The 25,748-nt window shown below is 38.5% G+C and overlaps 1 protein-coding gene and 1 non-coding gene across 11 annotated transcripts in view; one reads left to right on the top strand and one right to left on the bottom strand.

Annotated features, from left to right (window-relative positions):
• Nucleotides 1-25,748, top strand: part of CAB39L (calcium binding protein 39 like) — a 159,561-nt gene that overhangs the window by 60,019 nt on the left and 73,794 nt on the right. For all 10 annotated transcript variants that reach the window (XM_059684597.1, XM_059684599.1, XM_059684601.1 and 7 more), the window contains 2 exons: nt 8,320-8,461; nt 11,633-11,797. In XM_059684597.1, the coding sequence (XP_059540580.1) occupies nt 8,351-8,461; nt 11,633-11,797 (276 nt within the window). In that variant the 5' untranslated portion in view covers nt 8,320-8,350. The remainder of the gene's footprint in view (nt 1-8,319; nt 8,462-11,632; nt 11,798-25,748) is intronic.
• On the bottom strand, nt 21,087-21,188 carry LOC132228939 (U6 spliceosomal RNA). Its single transcript, XR_009451538.1, has one exon. It is a non-coding gene; the product is annotated as a U6 spliceosomal RNA (small nuclear RNA).

Genomic DNA, 25,748 nt, shown 5'->3' on the forward strand with positions numbered 1-25,748 from the left:
GTTTTAGTAACTGTACACAATTTATTAATATATAAGTAACACATAATTATGAAGTTATAGACTTTCCCTCTCAGAACTCTATAGATTGTCTTCATGGTCCTACGACATTTAGTTTTATGGAAGTCTAAAAACAACTTAATTTTTGGCCCTTTTTTGTTAAGGTCATTTTGTATAAATGAGCTTTGAAAGAGGAATGTTTGTTTCTTTTTAAAGCTACAAGAAGCTTAATTTGGGGTCTCATCATTTATCTCAATGAGAAAAATCCTTTAAATGACCAGGTTTAGATTTTTCTCTCTCTCTCTCTTTGAGTGTTGCTTCTGCTCCATTTTTTAGTTGCCTTTATTTTGTTATTGGCTTCCTTGACCTTTCCCTATTGTTATAATACCCGTTTTTATTGAATAGCACTTTATCTTCTCTATAGCTCTAATATATATATATATATATATATATATATATATAATATATACATCTCTCTCTATGTATATGTATACATATATACACATATATATACATATATATGTAGTGTATGTCTATATACAGACACACACTTAATATCATTTTAGTTTCTTTGACTTCTTCTGGCATTCTGGCTAAACTCTGTATGTGTCTGTTTCCCACTGCATTTTGATCCCTGTGAGACGTGTTCATTTTGAATTTTCTAATTCAATACCTGGGATTTTAAAGGGGCTCAGTAAATATTTTCTGAATGAATAAATGTAGAGTGGCCAATTTTGTACCTTTTATGTGTCGTCAATCATTCTTTGTGGGATCAATTCTGCTCTATGCAGATTTTGGTCTGTCATGCTGCATTGGCTGGGAGGGGGTAATATGTATGTTTATGTGTTTGATTGTTTATCTTGGCCAGCTTTCTTTTTGCATAAATCTCCTCCCCCCTCCCCCCCCCCCCCCCCCGTCTCCTACAAAAAAATTAATTTGGAAGCAACCTTCCCTGTCGAAGCCCATAGGGCATTTCTCTCATTTTCATGTGCTGCTTCTCCCCTGCCTCCCCCCCCCCCCCCCCCATTAAATAGAACTTACATTTTGTGTTGTTTATTCTGTTTATTTATTCTTGAAAGTGGAAAAGTACAACAGGGCCACTGTCAGTTCACTGGCATCTGTGTGCTGTATGGCCCGTTGTCACCACTAATGCTGGAGGGCAGGTTTTGTACGAGGCCTAACACAGTTTTCAGTGCCTGGGAGAAGTTCATCTGGTGTCAGTCTGTTGGCCTAACATGGCATCTTTTCTTGTCCCTTTTTCCTGCTTTGCTGAAATATAATGTATGTTCTAAAAACTCTAAGGTACACTTTATGAAAAAGTACTACTATCAATTTATCCCCAGAAGGTACCATTTTCAGGTCTCCTTCATGCCTTTTGTCTCCATCTTAAGCATTTTATTTTCAGCCATGATGGATAGAAGGAGTTAAAAGATTCAGAATGAATATGGATAAGCAATAAATAACCTACAGCTCACTGTACATGGCCTATCTAATTTAAAAATATTTTATTCTATCTTTTATAACCCCCCCTTTACATTATGGAGGTTCCTCTAAAATTTAAAAATAGAATTATCATATGATCCAGTAATTTCACTTCTGAGTATTTATCTGGAAAAATAAAACACTAATTCAAAAAAAATATATATGTACTTCCATGTTTATTGCAGCATTATTTACAATAGCCAAGATATAAAAACAACCTGTATCCATTGATGGGTGAGTACATGTTGAAAATATATATATTAGAGGTCCGGTGCACAAAATTCATGCATAGGGGTGGGTCCCAAAGCCTGACCTGCACCCTCTCCAATCTGGGAGCCCTCAGGGGAGCCCTTTCCAATCTGGGAGCCCTGACGGCGTAGGCCCACTCCCCATGGTTCTCTGCTCTCTGTGGGGCCTGGCCACTCCACGCCTGCTTCCCAGAGGCTCTCCGCGGCCCAGAGGCGCTCTGCGGCTGGGGCAGGATGCTTACCTTGTCGCCACAGTGATGACGCAAGTGTCCTGCCCCAGCTGCTCTGCGTGCACGCACGCTGCCCAGAGGCCCTCCGTGGCCAGGGCGGAACACTTGTCTCGAAGCAAGCATTCCGCCAGGCCGCTCATGCTGCTTGCTCTCAGTGGCCACCCCCCCAAGACTGGGGGACTCCAGTGGGGCTGAGGGGACTGGGCGCCGCCACCTTGTGGCTATGGGTGCTGTCATCTTTGTAACGGAGTGACAGTTAATTTGCAAATTATCCTTTTATTAGATAGGATATATACTAGGTGTACTGGTTACAAATAGCGAATTTTGTAAAAGAAAACACGATAATTTCAAGAGAAACATCGAAAGTGCTTTATTCAAAGTAATGTCTATCACTAGCTACACATCTCCCCATCTTTCTGGTAATTTGTGGATACCGTCCCAATAGAACTTTTCTTGTTTTGAGACAAACTATTCAGAGACCCAATTTTCTACTTCTTTGTATGTTGTTTTTTAAAATATATTTTTATTGATTTCAGAGAGGGAGAGAGAAGAAGAGGGAGATAGAAATATCAATGATGAGAAAGAGTCATTGATCGGCTGCCTCATGCATGGCCCCCATGGGTGATCAAGCCCGCAACCCAGGCATGTGCTCTTGACTGGAATCGAACCTGGGACCCTTCAGTCCGCAGGCCGACACTCTATCCACTGAGCCAAACCAGCTAGGACTCTTTGTATGTTTTGAAGTGCTGCTCAGAAAGTGCATGTGCCATCAATCTGAACAAGTGGTAATCTGAAGGAGCAAGGTCTGGTGAATATGGTGGGTGGGTTAATACTTCCCAGGCAAGATCTTTTAACGTGTCTTTAACTTGTTTTGAAGTGTGTGATGGTGCATCATCATGAAGCAAAATTACTTTGCTGTGTCTTCTGGAACATTCTGGTCGTTTCATGATTAAAGTATGGTTCAAATTGATTATTTTTGTCGGTAGCGATCAGTATTAACGCCTTCACCTGGTTTTAGAAGCTCATAATACACCACACCTTCCTGATCCCACCAAATACAGAGCGTTGTTTTCTTTCCCAAGCGATTTGGCCTTGCAGTCAATGTTGATGGTTGACCTGGATCAACCCGTGATTTTGTGCATTAGGGATTCTCAAAATAAGTCCACTTTTCATCGTCAGTCACAATTCGATGCAGAAAAGACTTTCTTTCATGCTGTTGCAGCAACATTTTACTGAGGACTTTTCAGTTTTCCATTTGTCTTTTGTTCAGTTGATGTGGCACCCATTTTCCTTCCTTTAAAATCTTTCCCATTGCTTGTAAATGATCAAAAATTGTTTGCTGAGCAACGTTTAATCTTTCTGCAAGTTCTTGAGTTTGACACGCATCTTCATCCAATAATGCTTGTAATTGTTGGTCTTCAAACTTTTTCAGTTGACCTGGACGTTCTTTGTCTTTCACATCGAAATCATCACTTTTAAAGCATTTAAACCAGCGTTCACAAGTATCTTGAAATGGAGCATGTTCACCATAAACTTCCTGAAGTTTTCAGCAGCACTTTTCTTCAAAATAAAGTAATGAATTATAACTTTCCACAAATGCTCTTTTTTGGGCATGAAATTCAACATTTTTTTTTTAAAATATATTTTATTGATTTTTTACAGAGAGGAAGGGAGAGAGAGAGAGAGTTAGAAACATCGATGAAAGAGAAACATCGATTAGCTGCCTCCTGCACATCTCCTACTGGGGATGTGTCCGCAACGCAGGTACATGCCCTTGACCGGAATCGAACCTGGGACCTTTCAGTCTGCAGGCTGACGCTCTATCCACTGAGCCAAACCGGTTTCGGCAAATTCAACATTTTTAAGTGTAAAAATATCTATGATGTTAACACCTTCAGCAAATTTGACATATGAAGTTTTGAAACTTGTTGTCAATACAACAAAATAGCATACATATCAAATGGCATATATATCAACATATGTGTAACTCCCTCTAGTGAAAAAAATCCACATTATTAACCGGTACACCTAGTACACACACACACACACACACACACACACACACACACACACAATGGAATATTATTCAGTCATTAAAAAGAATAAATTTTTGTCATTTGTAACAACATGGATGGACCTTTAGGGCATTATGCTAAGTGAAATAAGTCAGAGAAAGATAAATACTATATGATCTCACTCATGTTGAATCTAGAAAACACCACCAAAACAAAAATAAGTTTATATATTAAAGAGAACAGATTGGTGGTTGTCAAAGGCATAGGATGCCAGTGGATGAAATGGGTGGAGGTGGTCAAAGGTACAAACTTGCAGTTATAAAATTAGTAAGTCATGGAGATGTAATAAAAAATAAAATACGGTAATCAAACTGGTGTAAACAAATAAATATAATGTATCTGAGCTTTCCCGGTGCATTTGGCAAATTTTTTCTTGATATCTTCATGAATGAAATGGAAAATTATGAATTAAATGATATGATGAGGTGAATTCACAGTTAAGCTAAAAAAAGGTGCATCACCCCAAGAAATTCAATAAAAAGAAAAAAGAATCCCTGAATTTACAGACAGCAGAAATGATACACACATAAGGGTGATAACTTCTGAATCATAATGATCAGTTAACAACAACTCAGAAATAGATGAGGGTTTAGGTCTGATTATTAGAAGGTAGTGTTGAGTGCTGGTTGACTCATTTATTAAGTAAAGGTGCAGTGAATGATATGATTAGGGTGGGTGCACATGGAGTGACCAGCACAATTGCTAAGATTATGAAAAGGGCAGCCTCAAATTTAAAATTATAGAGACAGGTGTTCAGTCTGGGGGTGAGATGGAGCTGGCCATGGTCTGAAGAGAACAGTGTAGAAAAGAGAGCTTCACATTAATTTGTAGGAGACCTGGGGGGCTGTAACTGCATGGTTTGAAAGTATGGGTTTTGATTTTCCTCAAAATAGGCTCCCCAGAATTGAGGACTAATGATCCCATGAGATTTTAGAACATTATTAAACTAAGTTTATGTTAGAGTTATTATGATAATAGGTACATTTAAAATATGAAAATAATAAATTCAAAAAAGGGAAAACTATATTAGAGGCATTATATATATTCTATGTTAATTCCCACTGTTATTAATTTCATTGCCCCTAAAATATTTGTTTTTCCAATTAATAATTAGCTCCAAAGAGCAGGGCTTGTGTTTTTCTATCCCTATGCTTAGTTTTGTACGTTGAGTATGTGAATGAATAAATGAAGAAACCAACAGGCAAATGAACAGTTGGGCTACAGTGAATCAGGAAATGCTGGCTAACTATTATATTAATACTAGAGGTCCAGTGCACGAAATTCGTGCACTCGGGGAGGGGGGTCCCTCAGCCTGGCCTGTGCCCTCTCACAGTCCACGAGCCCTTGGGGGATGTCCGACTGCCATGGAGGCAGGAGAGGCCACTGCACTCACCAGCTGTGAGCCTGGCTTCTGGCTGAGCAGCTCTCCCCCCGTGGGATTGCACTGACCACCAGGGGGGCAGCTCCTGCGTTGAGCATCTGCCCCCTGGTGGTCAGTGTACATCATAGCAACCAGTCGTTCCACCATTCAGTCGATTTGCATATTAGCCTTTTATTATATAGGATAATGTCCTGAAAATGTTTATAATTGTAGTGGAATTAGCATTAGAACTAGCTTGTTACAGTGAGAATTGAGCAGAGCAATGGGTAACTGACAAAAGTCATGTCATATCATATATATACCATATATAATTTGCACTCTGTTTTGATGTTAGGGAGTACATATTTAGTTGAAATTCCTATAGTTGACTATCTGTTCCTTAGTGCAGTAGAACTACATAGAGAAAGATAATACACAAATACATTTAGCCATTAAAAATGTGTTAATGTTAGCTCTAGTTCAGTAGATAAAGCGTTGGCCTGTAGATCAAATCCAGGGTGTGATTTCGGTCAAGGGTGCATACTGTTGCTCTCACATCAATGTTTCTGTCTTTCGCTCTCTCTTCCAGTTTTTCTAAAAATCAGTGGAAAAATATCCTCAGGTGAGGATTAACAAAAAATAAATAAAAATTTGTTAATGTTAAATATTTGAACATTAGAGGCTCAGTGCACGAAATTTCCTAGGTGTGACTGGCAATCAGGGCTGATGGGGGCCTTCTGGCTGCTGGCCAGGCCTTCCTATGTTCCATGCCGCCCCCAGCTGGTCAGCGCACGTCATAGCAAGTGATTGAACTCCCAGTCTCCTGGTTGAACTCCTGAGGGGACAATTTGAAAGTTAGGCTTTTGTATATATAGATTGAGTATTTAAAATTCAAAACATAAACTTATATTTTTAAAAAATGTGTAAATGGCTCAGGAATTTAGAAGTGTCTAGGACACAATAAAGACAAAATTATATCTCAATTATTATGTCTTTCTGTGTAGTGAAATAATTCATTAACTATTATAAAACATTTTGTAATAATGGCAGCTAAGCATTATAGAGTACCTCACATCTACTAGGCCCTGTGCAAGGTGCTCTGCATGCCTTTAATCCTTACAACACTCCTGAGAAGGAGATGTTATTATAACCATTTACAGGTAAAAACGCAGAACTTGGAGAGATCACATACTGTGCCCAAGAGCACCGAGGTAGTAATCAACAGACTGTTTACTTTGCCCAACCATCTAATGATCATTTCACCACCTACCCCACTTCCACATTACATACACTTTTTAAATATACTTTGCCTTTATTTATGTTTAGGCCTGATTATTAAAGAAAAACCTAATGCATATTTATCATTTTGTTCTTGTATTTTATAAAGGGACAGGACACAATGTTCTTCCAATGTTCTTTCTTTTTTGCACCTGAAACTACCCACTGAGTCTCACAGTGTGATCTTCACATACTTTATCTTTCAGTGCTGAGTCAACTTTCTGAATCAGTTTTAGAGACTGATTTGGGTCCTTTAACATGCTTTTAAAACTTATTCTTGCCCTAAAAGTGGACAACTTCCCCCTTATATTTACCCTCCCACATTGGGAAGTTAAGGCATCCCTACTGAAAACATGAAATATTTTTTAAGTTTTTTGTTTATTGTCAAAATTTATGCCAACAGTTGTAATTTATACTTCATAACATATACTAGTATGTATCCCATTGGAAGTCTTGATCACAGTCAATACTGAATGAATTTATTAGAAGGATATAAGGTAATTCACAGATCTATCAAATACTAGGGAACCAGATTTAGGAAGTAGGAATCTAGGAGGATGAGGGATTTAGAACCATTGCCAAGGTTACGCCACAGGAATAGCTGGTTAAAAGAGTGCTGTTATCAACTGGTATACATGTTTGTGTACACATTTACATATAATATTCTTCACTGTTAATAAGAAAAATATTAAGAGAAATTGAATTAACTCAAAATACATCAATAGGGTATTGGTAAAATAAATTATAATAATTAAGAACTTATCAAATAATTATGTAATGTATCTGTATAATGGAATACTATATTGCAATAAAAATATTACAGACCTAAATGTGCACTTATAGAATGATATTCAAGATATAAAAAGTTTGGAAAAGTTACAAACTACTATATTTAGAACTATTCTATTTTTATTTTAAAACATATTTACTTTTATATGTATAGAAAAAACTCAGGAGTAGTATATTCCAAACTAATAATTGGTATCTCTGGGTCATTTGTTAATGGAAGCCTTTGATTTATTATACCATATTTCTGTAATGCTTGAAATATTTTTGCTAATAGATGTAAAGTAAATGAATATAAGACAGTGATTGCCACATTTGGCTTTCTCTGCTGTATGTAAATTGATGTTCTCAAAATCAAGAATTGATACTCCTTGCCCTTCTCTCTTCACCTTCTGCCATGGTAGCCCTCATTTCATCAATGAGTATAGTCAGTTGAATATTTAAAGAGTGAAGAACAGACTCCACATTGCTGTTGAGTGGAATGCTTTTAAATATTGCCTTACCATAGTATGTGGATCTTAATTCCACTTTAGTTTTATATGTTTTATTTTATCTACTATTATTATTAGCATCAGTTTTTAGTCTAAATATCAGGTTATTCTCTAAAGGTATTCTTTTTTCCATTCTTGCATAATACTTGTATTTCTATTATAAGAAAAAACTTTAACTTAGAGAAAAAAAATTTAGGTAAAGTTTCAAAATATTTTTCATGTCTTTAAATTCAGCATAAAACTTGATGAAACTCATTTTAATTGGATTTTAATATAGCAAATTACTGTATTGAAAACAAGTCATTTTAGTATAACAATTTAATCATGTTAAGAATAAGTTAATGATTTTTATTTTTTTTTATTTGTTTTTAGCATTCCATATTGGAAGAGGATATTTCTAAAGATGAAAAAAATGCCGTTGTTTAGTAAATCACATAAAAATCCAGCAGAAATTGTGAAAATTCTGAAAGACAACTTAGCCATTTTGGAAAAGCAAGACAAAAAGACAGACAAGGTATGAGCAAAAACAATAACATTATTATTAAAATATATTTATTCCAAGACCAAAAACCAACATAAAAGTTTAATGAAGTACCCCAAATATGGTCTGTGATTTACATAGGGTCTCTGTAAATACATTTAAATTTATTTTAGGTTTTATGAATCTGTTAATTGTTGAGTCTATTGTCTTGAACTCTTGGTATATCAGGACAACCCTCTAATCAACTAAAATTTCTTTATTAAAATTTTTTTACTGATTTAGAGAAAGAGAAGCAGGAGAAGAGAGAGAGAGCGCGTGCAAGAGAAACATTGATTTTTTTGTTCTACTTTTTTAAAAAATATATATTTTTATTGATTTCAGAAGGGAAGGGAGAGGGAGAGAGAGAAACATCAATGCTGAGAGAGAATCATCAATCAGTTGCCTCCTACACACCCCACACTGGGTACCGAGCCTGCAACCCGGGCACGTGCCCCCAGCCGGAACCAAACCTGGGACCCTTCAGTCCACAGGCTGACACTCTGTCCACTGAGCCAAACCAGCCAGGGCTGTTCTACTTCTTTATGCATTGGTTGATTCTTGTATGTGCTCTGACTGGGGATTGAACCTGAAACCTTGGTGTATCAGGACAATGCTCTAACCAACTGAGATACTTGACCAGGGTGGTCTTGAGCTCTTGATTCATTATCTGGAGCCTCTGACCAACCCTGGATTCCTCTAGATACATAGCTTAAAAATCTAAGTGGTTATCTATATATATAAAAGCCTAAGCAACTGGCTGACTGACCAACCAGTAGCTATGATGCGCACTGACCACCAGGAGTCAAATGCTCAACGCAGAAGCAGAAACCACAGGCATGGAAACATGGAAGAGAATGATGAATCTCAGAGGGAAGCGGGGAGGGAGGAGTGGGGGAAGAGATTAACCATAGATCTTATATGCATACTAGAGGTCCAGTGCATGGATTCGTGCACTGGTGGGGTCCCTCGGCCTGGCCTGCACCCCTCTCGCAATCTGGGACCCCTTAGGGATGTCAGAGAGCCAGTTTTGACCTGATGCCCTCAGGCCAAGCTGAGGGACCCCACCACTGCACAAATCCATGCACCAGGCCTCTAGTACTGGTATAATATATTGGCATGAAGGGTAAGAAGCTTTTATTTAAAGGTTAACTGATAGTTTCTACTGCAGTGCAACCTCATTTTAACATTGTTTTAAAATCCTACCATGTAGTGCTTCCGCACTGAAAGGACTTTTTAGTGTTAGTATCTATAAATTAAATACCCTTGAGTGCAAAGTATATTTTTGTCTCAGTGTCTGATACAATCTTGTGTTCTTATAAGGATGTAGAAGTATATTTTTCATCCTATATCTTGTAAGTAATATAGAAATATATTTTAATCCTAGTGTACTTGTAATATTGAACCAACTATTGGTCCAAGTAGAAAAAAAGATCTTTATAAAAGAGTAATTCTAAATGACAAAAGAAAGAAAACTTTTTAAAAAACATAAAAAGATATTCATCTTCATTAGTGATCAGAAAAAGTCTAAGTAACTGCAGTATATTCATAATATACATGTTCTACCTTGGCAAAATTGTCTAATGGTGTTAAGTATTTAAAAGTATGGAAAGCAATAAGAACTTTGACTCACTATGAGTGTAAAGTATAAATTGGTTTTTGGAAACAAGGTTAGTATATTATCTGTTAGATAGAAAGGCATGCATGTTCTTGCTAGATATAAACTCTAGAGATATTCTTGAACATGGTCTCAGACTGCATGTACAAGAATGTTATAGTATTGCTTTGCATAATATGTGCTTTGCATAATAACCCCTCAATGGAAACAACCCAAATGTCCAACAACAGTAGAGCTGATAGTGAAGTGGTGCCACCATCATTGGAATACCATAGAAAATGAAAATTGAAGAACTGCTGCTTACATGCAGCAGCATGGATGAATCTCACAAATACAGTGTGGAGTGAAAGAAGCAAATTTTAAAAGAGTAGAACTAAACTATATTGTTTAGGCTACAAACATAGGTAAGAAAACTACAAAAATGTAAATAAATGTTTATCATAAAGACATAACAATATTTACTTTTAGGCTGAAAGAGAGCCACTCAGGTAACTTCTGGGGTACTTAAATGTTTCTTGACCTGTGGTATAGTCACACAATTTAAGAAACTTCCAATCTCTAATAAATAAGGATTGCTCCAGTCAGATCATAAAATGTATATGGAAATTATTTTTTAAAATAGTGTCACATTACTATGTATTATTTTTATATTACCTTAATCTCTTTATTCCCTTCAATTATAATGATTAGAATAGTATACTTTAAATTTTATACTTTACATATATATTTTTAGTGGTCAGCAAATCAAATTGTTAACTAATGGTCTGTTCTTCTCTCCTCATCTGTATTAACTTTTTAAAAAGTTCTCATTGAGATATAATTTACATACCATATACTCCACCATTTTAAAGTGTACAACGCGGTGGTTTTTATTATACTCTCAAGGTTGTACAACCATCACCTCTATCTAATCCCAGAACATTTGTGTCATCCCCAAAAGAAACCCTGTACCCCATAAGCAGTCATTACTCATTCTATCTCAACAGGCCCTAGTACACACTTACCTACTTTCTATCTCCATGGATTTTCCTATTATTCTTTATATATAGTGAGGGATTTTTTAAAAGTTTTATAGATAACAAAAAAGATAATGTTTGTGTGAGAGAAAAGTGTATCAACAAAGAAAGTTTATGCATTTTAACAATTTATGATTTTATACCTAGACTACTTAAAAAAATCGGAAAAACCTTAGCAAATGTTTTAAAGACTAATAGCTACTGATAGGTCTTTAAAATAGAGTCATTTTAATTTCAAGAGTTAAATTTACAATTAATTACTATCAAAATGGACTGTGTCTGAGTATGGTTTAAGATAAAATATTTTTTTTTTAATTATGCTGGCTAAATAGAAATACTAAAGGTCTTTTTTAGATACAAATTTTAGTAACTTTTTAAAATAAAAAACCAGTGCTTACTAAAAGGTTTTTGTTTGTTTATAACTGTACAGTGTTCTTTGATCATAAATATATAGGGATTAATAAGTGGTTTTTGTTTGTTTATAGCCTGAAAATTTTTATTCACTTAAGTCTTAGCATACTTTTTGGTCACTAGGCTTCGGAAGAAGTATCGAAATCACTGCAAGCAATGAAAGAAATTCTGTGTGGTACAAATGACAAGGAACCCCCAACAGAGGCTGTGGCTCAGTTAGCACAAGAACTCTACAATAGTGGGCTGCTGGTGACACTGATAGCTGACCTACAGCTGATAGACTTTGAGGTAAACTATCTGTAAGAGTATTATATTTCTGCTTTTCAATTTTAATATGTATGACTATTAATATTTGATTTTAATTTGTTATTACTGTTTATTATTTTAAAAGTTTTTCTAAAACTCTAAAATCATTTTTTAAATTGAAAAAAAATTAAATATATTTTTTAAATTGATTTCAGAGAGAAAGGGAGAGGGAGAGAGAGATAGAAACCTCAATAATGAGAAAGAATCACTGATTGGCTGCCTCCTGCATGCCCACAACCTGGGCATGTGCTCTGACTGGGAATCAAACTGTGACCTACTGATTCATAGGTTGACGCTCAACCACTGAGCCACACTGGCCAGGCAGTTTTTTTTAAATTACAGTTGACAGACAATATTAGGGTCTACAGCAGAGTAATTAGACTTTCATATAGCTTAATGAAGTGATCACCCCAATGAGTCTAGTGCCCATCTGACACTACACATAGTTATTACAATATTATTAACTATATTTGCTATGCTATACTTTACTTTCCCGTGACTGTTTTTATAACTGGCAATTTGATCATCTCATTCCCTTCCCCTTTTCACCCATTACCCCCAATCCCCTCTCATCTGGCAACCATCAATTTGTTCTCTATCTGTGAGTTTGTTTCTGTTTTGTTTGTTAGTTTATTTTGTTCTTTAGATTCCACATATAAGTGAAATCATTTGGTATTTGTCTTTCTCTGTCTACCTATTTCACTTAGCATAATACCCTTTAAGTCCATCCATGTTGTCACAAATGGCAAGATTTCATTCTTTTTTATGGCTGATTAATATTCCATTGTATATATATATTGAGAATATACATTATATATATATATATATACCTAACTTTTTCTTTGCTTTTTTTAAAATAAATTTTATTGATTTTTTACAGAGAGGAAGGGAAAGGGATAGAGAGTTAGAAACATCGATGAGAGAGAAGCATGAGAGAGAAACATCTATCAGCTGCCTCCTGCACACCTCCTACTGGAATTCTGCCCACAACCAAGGTACATGCCCTTGACCGAAATCGAACCTGGGACCCTTCAGTCCACAGGCCAACGCTCTCTCCACCGAGCCAAACCAGTTAGGGCCTCACTTTTTCTTTATCCATTCATCTATTGAACACTTAGGTTGCTTCATATCTTGGCTAATATAAGTAACGCTGAAATGAACATAAGGTTGCATATGTCTTTTCAATAAGTGTTTGGGATTTCTTTGGATAAATACCCATAGTGGAATTACTGGGTCATATGATATTTCTATTTTTAATTTTTTGAGGAAACTTCATACTACTTTCCATAGTGGTAACACCAATTTATGATCCCACCAACAGTGCACAAGTGTTCCCTTTTCTCCACATCCTCACCAGTACTTGTTTGTTGAGGTATTGATAACCATTCTGACAGGTGTGAAGTGATATCTCATTTGGTTTTAATTTGCATTTCACTAATGGTTAGTGACATTAGCATCTTTTCATATGTCTATTGGCCATCTGTATGTCCTGTTTGGAGAAATGTCTATTCAGGTCCTCTGCCCATTTTTAAATCAGATTGTTTGTTTTTTTGGAGTTGCGTTGTATGAGTTCCTTATATATTTTGGATATAACCCCTTTTCGGATATATCATTGGCAAATATCTTCATCCATTTAGTTGGTTGTCTTTTCATGTTGTTGATGGTTTCCTTCACTATGCAAAAATACTTAAGTTTGATGTACTCCCCTTTATTCATTTTTTCTCGTATTTCCCTTGTTCAAGGAGACATCTAAAAATATATTACTAAGAGTGATGTCAAAGAGTAGCATTAGCTACTCTTCTATGTTTTCTTCCAGGATTTTTATGGTTTCAGGCCTTACATTTAATTTTTTAATTCATTTTGATTTTATTCTTGTATATTGTATAAGAAAGTAATCCTGTTTCATTCTTTTACATGCCTGTCCAGTTTTGTCAACTTCATTCATTCATTCTTATTGTTGACAGTATTACAGGTGTCCCCTATTCACCCCCTTTTTAACACCATTTATTGAAAAGACTGTCTTTACCCCATTGTATATACTTGCTTCCTTTATCATAGATTAATTAACCATATAGGTGTGGAATTTTTTCTGGGTTGTCTATTCTGTTTCATTGATCTATGTGTCCGTTTTTATGCCAGTACCATGCTATAGTATACTAAGTAGTTTGATATCAGGTAGCGTGATACCTCCAACTTCTTCTTCTTTTTTTTTTTTTTCAAGATTCCTTTGGCTATTCAGGGTCTTTTGTGCTTCCAGGTATTTTTTAGGGTTATTTGTTCTAGTTCTGTGAAAAATACCATTGGCATTTTAGTAAGGATTTCATTGAATCTGTAGATTGCTTTGCGTAGTATGGACATTTTAATAATGTTAATTCTTCCTGACCATGAACACAGTATATCCTTTCATTTATTTTTATCTTCTTCAATTTATTTCTGCAATGTCTTATAGTTTTCTGAGGACAGGTCTTTTATTTTCTTGGTTGAATTTATTGCTACATACTTTATTCTTTTTGATGTAATTGTAAATGGGATTTTTTTCTTAATTTTTCTTTCTCTTATTTTGTTGTTGGTGTATAAAAATGCAATCAAATTCTGAATATTAATTTTGTATCCTGCTACTTTTCTGAATTCATTTAATTAGTTCTAATAGGTTTTCTTTTGTAGAATCTTTAAGGTTCTCTCTATATAGTAGTGTGTAATCTACAAATAATTACAGTTTTATGCTTCCTTTCTTTTTTTTAAAAAGAAGTTTTAAATAGTATATCATTTAGATACAGACTTTTCCTTTTATAAAAAAAAAATATATTTTATTGATTTTTTTACACAGAGGAAGGGAGAGGGATAGAGAGCTAGAAACATCGATGAGAAACATCGATCAGCTGCCTCCTGCGCGCCCCCTACTGGGGATGTGCCTGCAACCAAGGTACATGCCCTTGACCGGAATCGAATCTGGGACTCTTCGGTCCCCAGGCCAACGCTCTATCCAGTGAGCCAAACCAAATAGGGCTTATGCTTCTTTTCTTATTTGGATTTCTTTTATTTAAAATAGTTGTATACTTTAGATAGCATTATCATCAAATGCCCAGATGTTTAAGTTGATGATATTTCAGGATATGGCTGAAAGGTAAGGGATGGAACTTAGCGCACAGAGATTTGCCCATCATTTCTCAGGAAAGGTTGTTCCCTTTGCTTCATGGTTGTTCGTGCTTCTCTACCTTCTCAGAAGCTTCCCTGCATTATTTGAAGTTATGTTTCAATTTTCTGGAAATCTATTCATTTCAACTGTTACTAAGGCATCTATTTGAATAAGTCCATTACCATTTATTTTCTTTTTTTGAAATATATTTTTTTATTGATTTCAGAAAGGAAGGGAGAGGAAGAGAGAGATAGAACATCAATGATGAGAGAGAATCATTGATCAGCTGCCTCCTGCACACCCCACACTGGGGATTGAGCATGCAATCCAGGCATGTGCCCTGACAGGAAATTGAACTGTGAACTCCTGGTTTATAGGTTTAACGCTCAACTTCTTTTTTTTTTTTTTTTTTAATCGTCAGGATTTTAACTGATTCACACAAAAAACGCCAGAGAAATTCGGCCTCAATTGTAAACATAAACAGTATAGTCCTCATTTATAGTCTTTCTACACAAATTTTGAACGCTCAACTTCTAAGCCACATCAGGCTAGCACCATTTATTTTTTGTGTGCATGCAGCTCATGAAAAACAGAATTTTGTAGTTGGAAGGAGCTACATAAATAAACATCCTCCTAGTTTTTTTATGAGGAAACTGAGATTTGCAAAAGTTAAATTACTTTGCCTCCAGAGCACTCAGCAAATAAATTGCAGGGATAGTATTGAAACTTGTGAACACTGACAGTCTAAACCAGTCGTGGGCAAACTACGGCCCGCGGGCCGGATTCGGCCCGTTTGAAATGAATAAAACTACAAAAAAAAAAAAAGACCGTACCCTTTTATGTAATGACTAGGGGCCCGGTGCACGAAATTCGTGCACTGGGTGTGTGTGGTGGGGGAGTGTCCCTCAGCCCAGCCTGCCCCCTCTCACATACTGGGAGCCCTCAGGCGTTGACCCCCATCACCCTCCAATCGCAGGATCGGCCCCTTGCCCAGGCCTGACGCCTCTGGCCTAGGCGTCCGGCCCGGGCAGCGGGGACCTGCAGTGGCAGCAGGGGGGTGCCGCGATCACGCGGGCTCCGCCCCTGCCCCTGCAGGACGCCTCTAGCTGAGGCGTCCGGCCCGGGCAGCGGGGACCCACAGCTGCAGCGGCCCCGCGATCGTGGGCTTCGCTTTAGGCCCAGGCAAGGGACCCCTAGCTCCTGGGACTGCCAGCTTCGACCGTGCCCAGCTCCCATCGCTGGCTCCACCCCTACTTCCTGCTATCACTGGCCAGGGCGGCAAAGGCGCCTGATTCTCCGATCATGGCTGTGGGGCAGGGCAAAGGCGGCCCAAGGGCCGCCTTTGCCCTGCCCCCCAGCTCTTAGCTCCCCCCTGGGTTTCCGATCACTGTCAGTGGCAGGGGGCTTCTTCCTGCTTTCCCTTTTGCCTCCCTTCATTGTGCCTACATATGCAAATTAACCGCCATCTTGTTGGCAGTTAACTGCCAATCTTAGTTGGCAGTTAATTTGCATATAGCCCTGATTAGCTAATGAAAAGGGTATCGTCGTACGCCAATTACCATTTTTCTCTTTTATTAGTGTTGATGTTTACTTTGAATTTATATTAGTTCACACAAACACTCCATCCATGCTTTTGTTCCAGCCCTCCAATCCAGTTTAAGAACCCATTGTGGCCCTCGAGTCAAAAAGTTTGCCCACCCCTGGTCTAAACGTATGTTGTTTTGTCAATCCTCACCCAAGGATATTTATATTTATATTTATATTTATATTTATATTTATATTTATATTTATATTTATATTTATTTATATTTATATATCTCCTGCATAATAAATAGGTAATATGCAAATTGACCATCACACCTTCACACAAGATGGCCACCCCCATGTGGTGACAAGATGGCCACCACAAGATGGCCGATGGGAGGGCAGTTGTGGGTGATCAGGTCAGCAGGGGAGGACAGTTGGGGGCAACTGGTCAGCAGGGGAGGGCAGTCAGAGGTGATCAGGCAGGCAGGGGAGCAGTTAGGCGTTGATCAGGCTGGCAGGGGAGTGGTTAGGGGCAATCAGGCAGGCAGGCAGGCAAGCGGTTGGGAGCCAGCAGTCCCAGATTGTGAGAGGGATGTCTGACTGCCGGTTTAGGCCCGATCCCACTGGGATTGGCAGTCGGACATCCCCTGAGGGGTCCCAGAATGGAGAGGATGCAGGCTGGGCTGAAGGACCCCCCCACCCCCACCTCAGTGCATGAATTTTATGCACCGGGCCTCTAGAGTGTGTGTGTGTGTGTGTGTGTGTGTGTGTGTGTGTGTGTGTGTGTGTAGTTATTGGTTTGATTTCAGAGAAGAAGGGAGAGGGAGAGAGAGATAGAAACATCAAGGATGAGAGAGAATCATTGATTGGCTGTCTCCTGCATGCCCCCCACTGGGGATGGAGCCCACACCCGGGCATGTGCCCTGACCGGGAATCAAACCATTACCTCCTAGTTCATAGGTCAAAGCTCAACCACTGAGCCACCCCAGCCTGCATAGATTTTTTTAAAATTTTTATTTTATTTTTTTTTTTGAGGGGGGTAAGGGGGTGCCAGAGACGGGTGGGAGCTGATAGGGTCGGATGGGAGAAAACCTCTCCATAGATTTTTAGAGAGAGTGGAAGGGAGGGAGAGAGGAGGAGAAAGAAAAAGAGAGCATGAGAGAGAGACATCAATTGGTTGCCTCCTGCACACGCCCTGACCAAGGCCAGGGATCGAACCTGCAACCCAGATACATGCCCTTGACTGGAAATGGAACCCCCAACCCATTGGTGAGTGGGCCAATGCTCTAAACACTGAGAACACCAGCCAGGACTAAATGTGCCCTGTGTCCTTTTTTTTTCTTTTTTTTTTACATTTCTTTTGTTTTTAAATTTATCTTTATTGTTGAAAATATTACAGATGTCCCCATTGTGGTGGTGGTGGTGTTTTTCCCATTGACCCCCTTCTCCTTGTACCCGCCCTCTCCCACCAGGCCTTCATCACACCAATGTCTGTGTCCATGGGCTATGCCCCCTCACCCACTCCCACTTTCCCTCTGAAATTCATCAGTCTGTTCCATGGTTCTATATCTCTGGATCTATTTTGTTCAACAGTTTATTTAGTTCATTAGATTCCACATATGAGTGAGATTATGTGATACTTGTATTTCTCTGACTGGCTTATTTCACTTAGCATAATACTCTCCAGGTTCCTCCATGCTGTCTTAAAAGGTAACAGATCCTGCTTTCTCACTGCTGCACAGTATTCCATGTTATAAATGTACTACAGCTTTTTTATCTACTCGTCTACTGATGGGCACTTGGGCTGTTTCCAGAAATTCGCTATTGTAAATTTTGCTGCTATGAACATGGGGGTGCATATATTCTTTCTGATTGATGTTTTGGGCTTCTTAGGATATATTCCTAGAAATGGGATCACTGGGTCAAATGGCAGTTCCATATTTAATTTTTTTAGGAAACTCCATACTGTTTACTGTCGTAAATGTTTCCTTCCACGTCCTGCGTGGTTCAGGGTTCAATATCTGGAAGAGGAGCCGCCCACAAATGAAATAGAAAAGACAAGAGATAATTTGGAAATATTGGGGGACCAGGCGGGTAAGTCCAACTCAAGAGGAAGGACTTCCACCCATGCTCAGTCCCCACCGACCTTTTATAGTCTGAGGTAAACAATGCAGTGGTTACCATAGTTACAGTTCTTGTGAGTTTCACCTGTTTTGATCATGTTTACACTCCCTGCACTTCCCTCAGCCCATTAGCTTCCCAGGTAAGATCTGGGGAGTGTTATAAGGTCAAGCCTAATTATGCAAAGAGGACTGAGCCCTCTAAGCTGGGACTTGTTTGTGACTTTGCCAGCAGGTCAGTCCGAGGCTCAACCCTATATCAGTTTCCCACATTTACCATAATGGATGTACCAGTCTGCATTCCCACCAGCAGTGTACTAGGGTTCCTTTTTCTCCACATCCTTGCCAGCACTTCTCATTTGCTGATAGCAGCCATTCTGACACGTGTGAGGTGATACCTCATTGTCGTTTAATTTGCATCTCTCTGATAATTAGTGACTTTGAGCATTTTTTCATATGTCCCTTGACCATCAGTATGTCCACTTTGGAGAAGTGTCTATTTAAAACTACAGGACATTGAAAAAAGAATTGGAGGAAGATATAAACAAGTGGAAGAATATACCGAGTTCATGGATTGGTAGAATTAACATCATTAACATGTCCATATTACACAAAGCAATCTATAGATTCAGTGCAATCCCTACTAAAATACCAATGGCATATTTCACAGATCTAGAAAAAATATATGGAACCAAAAGAGACCCTGAATAGCTATAGCAATCTTGAGAAAGAACAACAAAGTTGGAGGGAACACAGTAGCAGATAACAAGTTATACTACACCCCACTGTAATCAAAACAACCTGATACTGGCACAAGAACAGGCATATAGATGAGTGAAACAGACCCCAGAAATAGACCCAAGCCATTATGCTCAATTAATATTTGGCAAAGAAGGCAAGAGCATACAATGGAGTCAAGACAGTCTCTTCAATAAATGGTGTTGGGAAAATTGGACAGATACATCAAAAAAATGAAACTAGATCAGCAACATACATGATGCACAAGAATAAACTCGAAATGAATAAATGGCTTAAATAAAAGTTGTGAAACCATAAAAATCCTAGAAGAAACTATAGGCAGCAAAATCTCACATATCTCTTGTACCAATATGTTTGCTGATACATTTCCTAGGGCAGGGGTCCTCAAACTACGGCCCGCGGGCCACATGCAAATACAAATATTGTATTTGTTCCCGTTTTGTTTTGTTTTTTACTTCAAAATAAGATATGTGCAGTGTGCGTGGGAATTTGTTCATAGTTTTTTTTTTAAACTATAGTCCGTCCCTCCAATGGTCTGAGGGACAGTGAACTGGCCCCCTGTTTAAAAAGGTTTAGGACCCCTGTCCTAGGGCAAGGGAGACAAAAGAGAAAATGAACAAATGGGACTACATCAAAATAAAAAGCTTCTGCACAGCAAAAGAAACCATCGACACAATGAAAAGGGAGCCCACCGTATGGGAGAACATATTTGCCAATGGTACATCTGATAAGGGGTTAATATCCAAAATATATAAGGAACTCATGAAACTTAACAAAAGGAAGACAGAATCCAATTTAAAAATAGGCAGAGAATGATTTCTGAAGTAAATTGCTTTTGGTTTTGTCACTGAGGAAGTGAAAGGAAAACTAATTATAGTGATTAGACCAAGATAAGGTCAGGGCTCTTGGGGAATCGTGGAAATACTAGTCCCAGGCTCTCAGACTGCTAAATAAGAGAATATTTTTGGCTGACTGGAGCCAAGGAGGAGGAATACAGAGCAAGACTGCTCTGGAGATGTGACACCAGGTGTGTTGGGTGGAACCAACACTGACTGAGGAATCTCCAAGGCCCAGACTTCAACTCATTCTTCCTTTCAGATACACTGGTCTTTTTCTCTCTTTTCATCCTGTATCTGTTTCTCTAGCTTTGACATTTTTCTGCCCAATAATGTATTTTCCTACTTTATCATCTTGCTGGGCTTGCTCACTCTCACTCCCATCTTAATCCCCGTGTTTTAAAAAAGTGGTCATATGTTGAATTTAAGTGGAGCTTTTTCATTGTGTTTATATACTCTCATGTTTCTCTTATTTCATTTAAAATTAGTTATTATGAACATTTTTAGGAGCTGTACCTAGTGAAAAAATACCTGACATGATATTAGAATTGTTTAGAATCCTTGACCTGTCATTTGATAGTAACAAACTTTTTTTTCTGTTGTTACTCTTCACCCGAGGATATTTTTTCCATTGATTTTTCTAGAGTGAAAGGGAAAGGGAGAGACAGAGAGAAACATTGATGTGAGAGAGACACATGGTTTGGTTGCCTCCTGACACGCTCCAACTGAGGCTGGGGATCAAGCCTGCAACCAAAGTACGAGGTGTGTACCCTTGACTGGAATGGAGCCGGTGACCCTTCAGTCTATGGGCCAACACTGTAACCACTGAGCCATACCGGCTAGGGCTAGGTTTTTTTGTTTGTTTGTTTGTTTGTTTTTTGTTGTTTTTTTTTTTTAATATGGAATGTTTCATGATTTGGGTGTCACCCTTGGGCAGGGTCCATACCAACCTTCTTTGTATTGTTCCAATTTTAGTATATGTGCTGCTAAAGCAAGCATGAGGTTAATTTTTTTTATTCTATAAAATAGGACTACTATGAACTTTTAAATATTAAAGTAAATAAAACATACATATATATGTTATGAAAGAACATTAAATACATGTGCAAACTATATACAAATGTAAGTTAGTATACTTTCATTTCCTCTCTCAGACTAAAGTTAAAAAATGTAAGCTATCTTATTTTTGTTATAACCCTTTAGTGTTTGCTTGTTTTATTTATTATTTTAGTTTGAGATTTAGTTGGTCCAGTTATTACAAATGGGAAAAAGACCCATGTTCTTGGATTACAGTATTATATTTCTATATATCTAATTTTTGCACATTTCTCTGAGAGTAGCAATGCAGTAAGCTATTATCATCATTAATTAATATGTTAGCTTGAGTTAATTTATGAAATTAGCCCAAATAGCAATTGCATGCTGGGAGGAATATGACTCAAGGATGGTTATGTTTTGAAAACTGAGTCAGGGTGAGATGTTGTCAGGTTCAGTGACCTGGCAAAACTTTGAGCAGCCACAGAATAGCCTACATTCAAAGTGCTGTCCAATAATTGGAGAGGTCGGTATAAAACTTTGTTCAGCATTGGGTTAGAAAACAAAACACTTACGCAACGTTTCCTTATTTTACCTGGTATACTGAAAATAAATCAATTTAAAGAGGATGTTTACGTAAACTTATTTGGGGATTAAAACACTTGCCTGAAAATTGACTTCTATTTATCAAGTGAAAAAAACTTTTACTCTCTGGAATTCTTGGGGAAAAGAAGTATCTTTCTGAATATTTGAATTTTACATGTAGCTAGAGATTAACTCTTCAAATGCAGAGTTAAATAGGTTATTTTTGTAAATTACTTTATATTATATTTATGAAATGATTATATTATTCCCCTCCACAATAGCATTCTATATATAATAATTTCTACTAATGAATCAAAATTATCATTAGGAAGATCTATCATTGTGATAGTAGCAGACAGGTCCTCCCTCGCCCCCCTGAACTTTAAGGCATAAATTGACCAAACAGTTCTTGACTTTGTTCATTTAACTGATGTAACACAATGCCTAGAGCCTAGTTATAAATGAGTATGTTATTCAGTAGATGAAGCTGTTCTTTGAAAGTCCATAGAACATATGTGCTTATAAATACTTCTTGGTTAAATGTATAAATGAAAAAGTTAAAATTCAGGACAGTTTAGTATTAAACATTCTACCAATTATGTACAGTGTTTTTAGGAAGGAGGCAGCATTACTAGCATTATTTACCTACTTACAGAAATATGCTATGTATCTCTTTGAACTGGAGACATGAATAATGAGACCAACTTTCCTTCTCAGTCCTAAAGTACCCATATAAACTAGTGACAGCTTAATAAAATTCCTCCAAACTTCAAAACTCAGTCTAATCACACAGAACCCCACCCTCCTCATCTCTTGTTTCATATGTAGCACTGGTACAGCCCCTTCTAAATTAAGAATATCTTAAATGATAGGACTGCATTTCCCACGTCTAATGCCATGTCTATGGGTTGGTTGAATGAATAGATAGGGGAATGAAAATGAGAGATAGAAGCAAAAGTAAGGGAATTGGACCAAAGAAAGATGTCCTGAGGCACAATAATAAGCCACTTTTCTTAGTAAATTGTGTAGAAGATAAATAAGAGTAATAATAGTATCATTTCAGTAAGTGAATAACCTTTCCTGAGGCTCCTTTCAAGAACACAAGTCATTTGACTGTAAAATTTCTGGTATGTTTTTATAATAGGAAGGAAAAATTATTACTTTAAGAATGGGCTGCAGCTTTTGCTAGATAACCTAAAAGAATGGAACATTCCTTACAGAGGAAAAAAGTGAACTTTTGTTTAGAAGCCACCTAGATGGACTTTTTGTTAGTTGTGAAATGTGGGGTGTCTAGGCAATGTTTAGACAGAAAAAACTGAATGGAAAGAGCTTAGATTCCCTTTGCAGAGTAAAGTAACAGAAATTTGATAAATGCCCTCTCTTGAGCTAAGTTTGATAGGAATAGGAAATAGAAGAGATTTAGAAGGGTTTGGAGTGAGGGAGAGAGAAAGCTCTTGGAACCATGACAGAGGAAGGGTCTTAAGGAACAAGATGATCAGGAATGCTAAGGAATCTACACTAATAAAAGACAAACATGCAAATTGGCCATACCTTCGCTACACCTTAAGCCATGCCCACTAGCCAATCAAAGTGACTATATGCAAATTAACCCAACCAAGATGGTGGCCGGCAGCCACAGAGCTGGAGCAAGCAGGATGCTTGGTTGCCCAATGATGGAGGAAGCCAAGCTTCCCGCCTGCTGCGGCCAGCTCTGAGCTCCACTCAAAGCAACAAAGTTTCAATTATAGAAGGTTAATAAACCCCAGATAACTGCTTTCAACTGGCTGTGGCCACGGAGCTGGAGCGAGCAGAAGGCTTGGTTGCTCCAGTGATGGAGGAAGCCAAGCTTCCCGCCTGCCGCGACCAGCTCTGAGCTCCACTGAAGGCAACAAAGTTTCAATTATAGAAGGTAAATAAATCCCAGAATAAAAAAAAGAAAGAAAGAAAGAAAGAAAGAAAGAAAGAAAGAAAGAAAGAAAGAAAGAAAGAAAGAAAGAAGAGGCTGGGAGCTTCCATCACTGGGAGGCTTGGCCAACCTGAAAACGGCCCTCAGCCCCTCACCCAGACTGACCAGGCACCCCAGTGGGCCCCCCTACCCTAAAGGGGGTGTGGCCAGCCTGAAAACAGCCATCAGCCCCTCACCCAGACTGGCCAAACCTCCATGGGGTGAGGGTCCCCACTGGGGGAGGGGGCTTGACCAGCCTGCAAACAGCCATCACCCCCTCACCCAGGCTGGCCAGGCACCCCAGTGGGGACCCCCACCCTGAAAGGGGTGTGACCAGCCTGCAAACAGCCATCAGCCCCTCACCCAGGCTGGCCAGGCACCACAGCGGGACCCCCACCCTTATCCGGGACACCCTTCAGGGCAAACCAGTCAGGCCCCACCCATGCATCAGGCCTCTATCCTATATAATAAAAGGGTAATGTGCAAATTGACCCTAACAGCAGAACAACTGGAAATGACTGGTCACTATGACACACACTGACCACCAGGGGCCAGACGCTCAATGCAGGAGCTGCCCCCTGGTGATCAGTGCACTCCCACAGGGGGAGCTCTGCTCAGCCACAAGCCAGGCTGCCAGCTGCCAGTACAGTGGTAGTGGTAGGAGCCTCTCCTGCCTCCTCAGCAGCGCTAAGGATGTCAGACTGCAGCTTAGGCCCAATCCCCTGGGGAGCGGGCCTAAACAAGCAGGTGGTCATCCCCCGAGGGGTCCCAGACTGCGAGAGGGCACAGGCCGGGCTGAGGGACATCCCCCCCCCTCCACCAAGTGCACAAATTTTTGTGCACTGGGCCTCTAGTCTTTAATAATAGCACTGTGTAGGATTCAACTTTTTTTAATATTGTTGACAGTATTACAGATGTCCCCCATCCCACCCCACGTTTGCCCCACTCTACCCAACCCCTACCCCACCCCAGGCCTTAACCACAGTATTGTCTGTGACCATGGGCCATGCACATATGTATGTATATAAGTTATTTGGTTAATCTCCTCTAGTCCTGTGCCCTTCCCTCTGAGATCTGTCAGTCTGTTCCATGCCTCCATGCCTCTAGACCCGTCAGTTTATTTTGTTCATTGGATTCCAGTATGTAGGAATTCAATTTGAAGTTATTTCTGCACTGTGCTATAATTATCCTTTGTTACCCGGCTTAAACCTTTGATAAAAGAACTATTAAGTATATGTTGATTGAAGGAGAAGGGGCGTTTTTCTATACTTGGGATAAACAGGGTGTTGAGAAAATAATGAGTTACAGGAGGCAAGACAAGGAACAGGGTTGAGGATGTAGGAGTAGGGATTTGCCATAAATTTTTATTTAAGCTTTAAAATTCCTGGCAAAAGAATCACTTCAGCATATTGTTAATGAGGTTTTTTTAAAAAAAAAAAAAGTGGCTGAGATATCAAGGCTTTTGATTTTGTGGGCTCAGGATCAAACTCAGAGCTGTGTTTGGGCACTGTTCAAGACACAGTTTTAAACTCTTTGATGTTTTGAAACACAATGTGATAAGAGATCAAAGGATGGAAAATTTATTGCATCTAAGAGTTGATGCATTCATTTTAAAGGCAGGTGTGCCTTGCAAAGCTAGGGTGATACAAAGTCAATTGTTCAGGTTGAATTAGAAAGCAGCTCAAAGAAGAAGAAAACTTTCTACAGTGATAATTTAATTTCTAGTGATTATTTCTTGCTACATTAAAAAAATCAGCAAAATAAGAACTCCAGAATCAGCTTCTTAATAAGCCATTTTATGGTACTAAGTTTTTGAAGATTTCCATTCCCTAAAGATCTTTTTCTGTTGCCTGGCCCTGACAAAAGTGCTCCTTAACCTTTGGTTTTATTAATATAAAAATGAGAAATCATAAAGTCTTAAGATTTGACAGTATTTCATGCATTTAACAATTTGAAATGCTTACTATATGTGTAGGGCATTGATTTTATT

Source organism: Myotis daubentonii, chromosome 2 (assembly GCF_963259705.1).
Source record: "Myotis daubentonii chromosome 2, mMyoDau2.1, whole genome shotgun sequence".
NCBI classification, from domain to species: Eukaryota; Metazoa; Chordata; class Mammalia; order Chiroptera; family Vespertilionidae; genus Myotis; species Myotis daubentonii.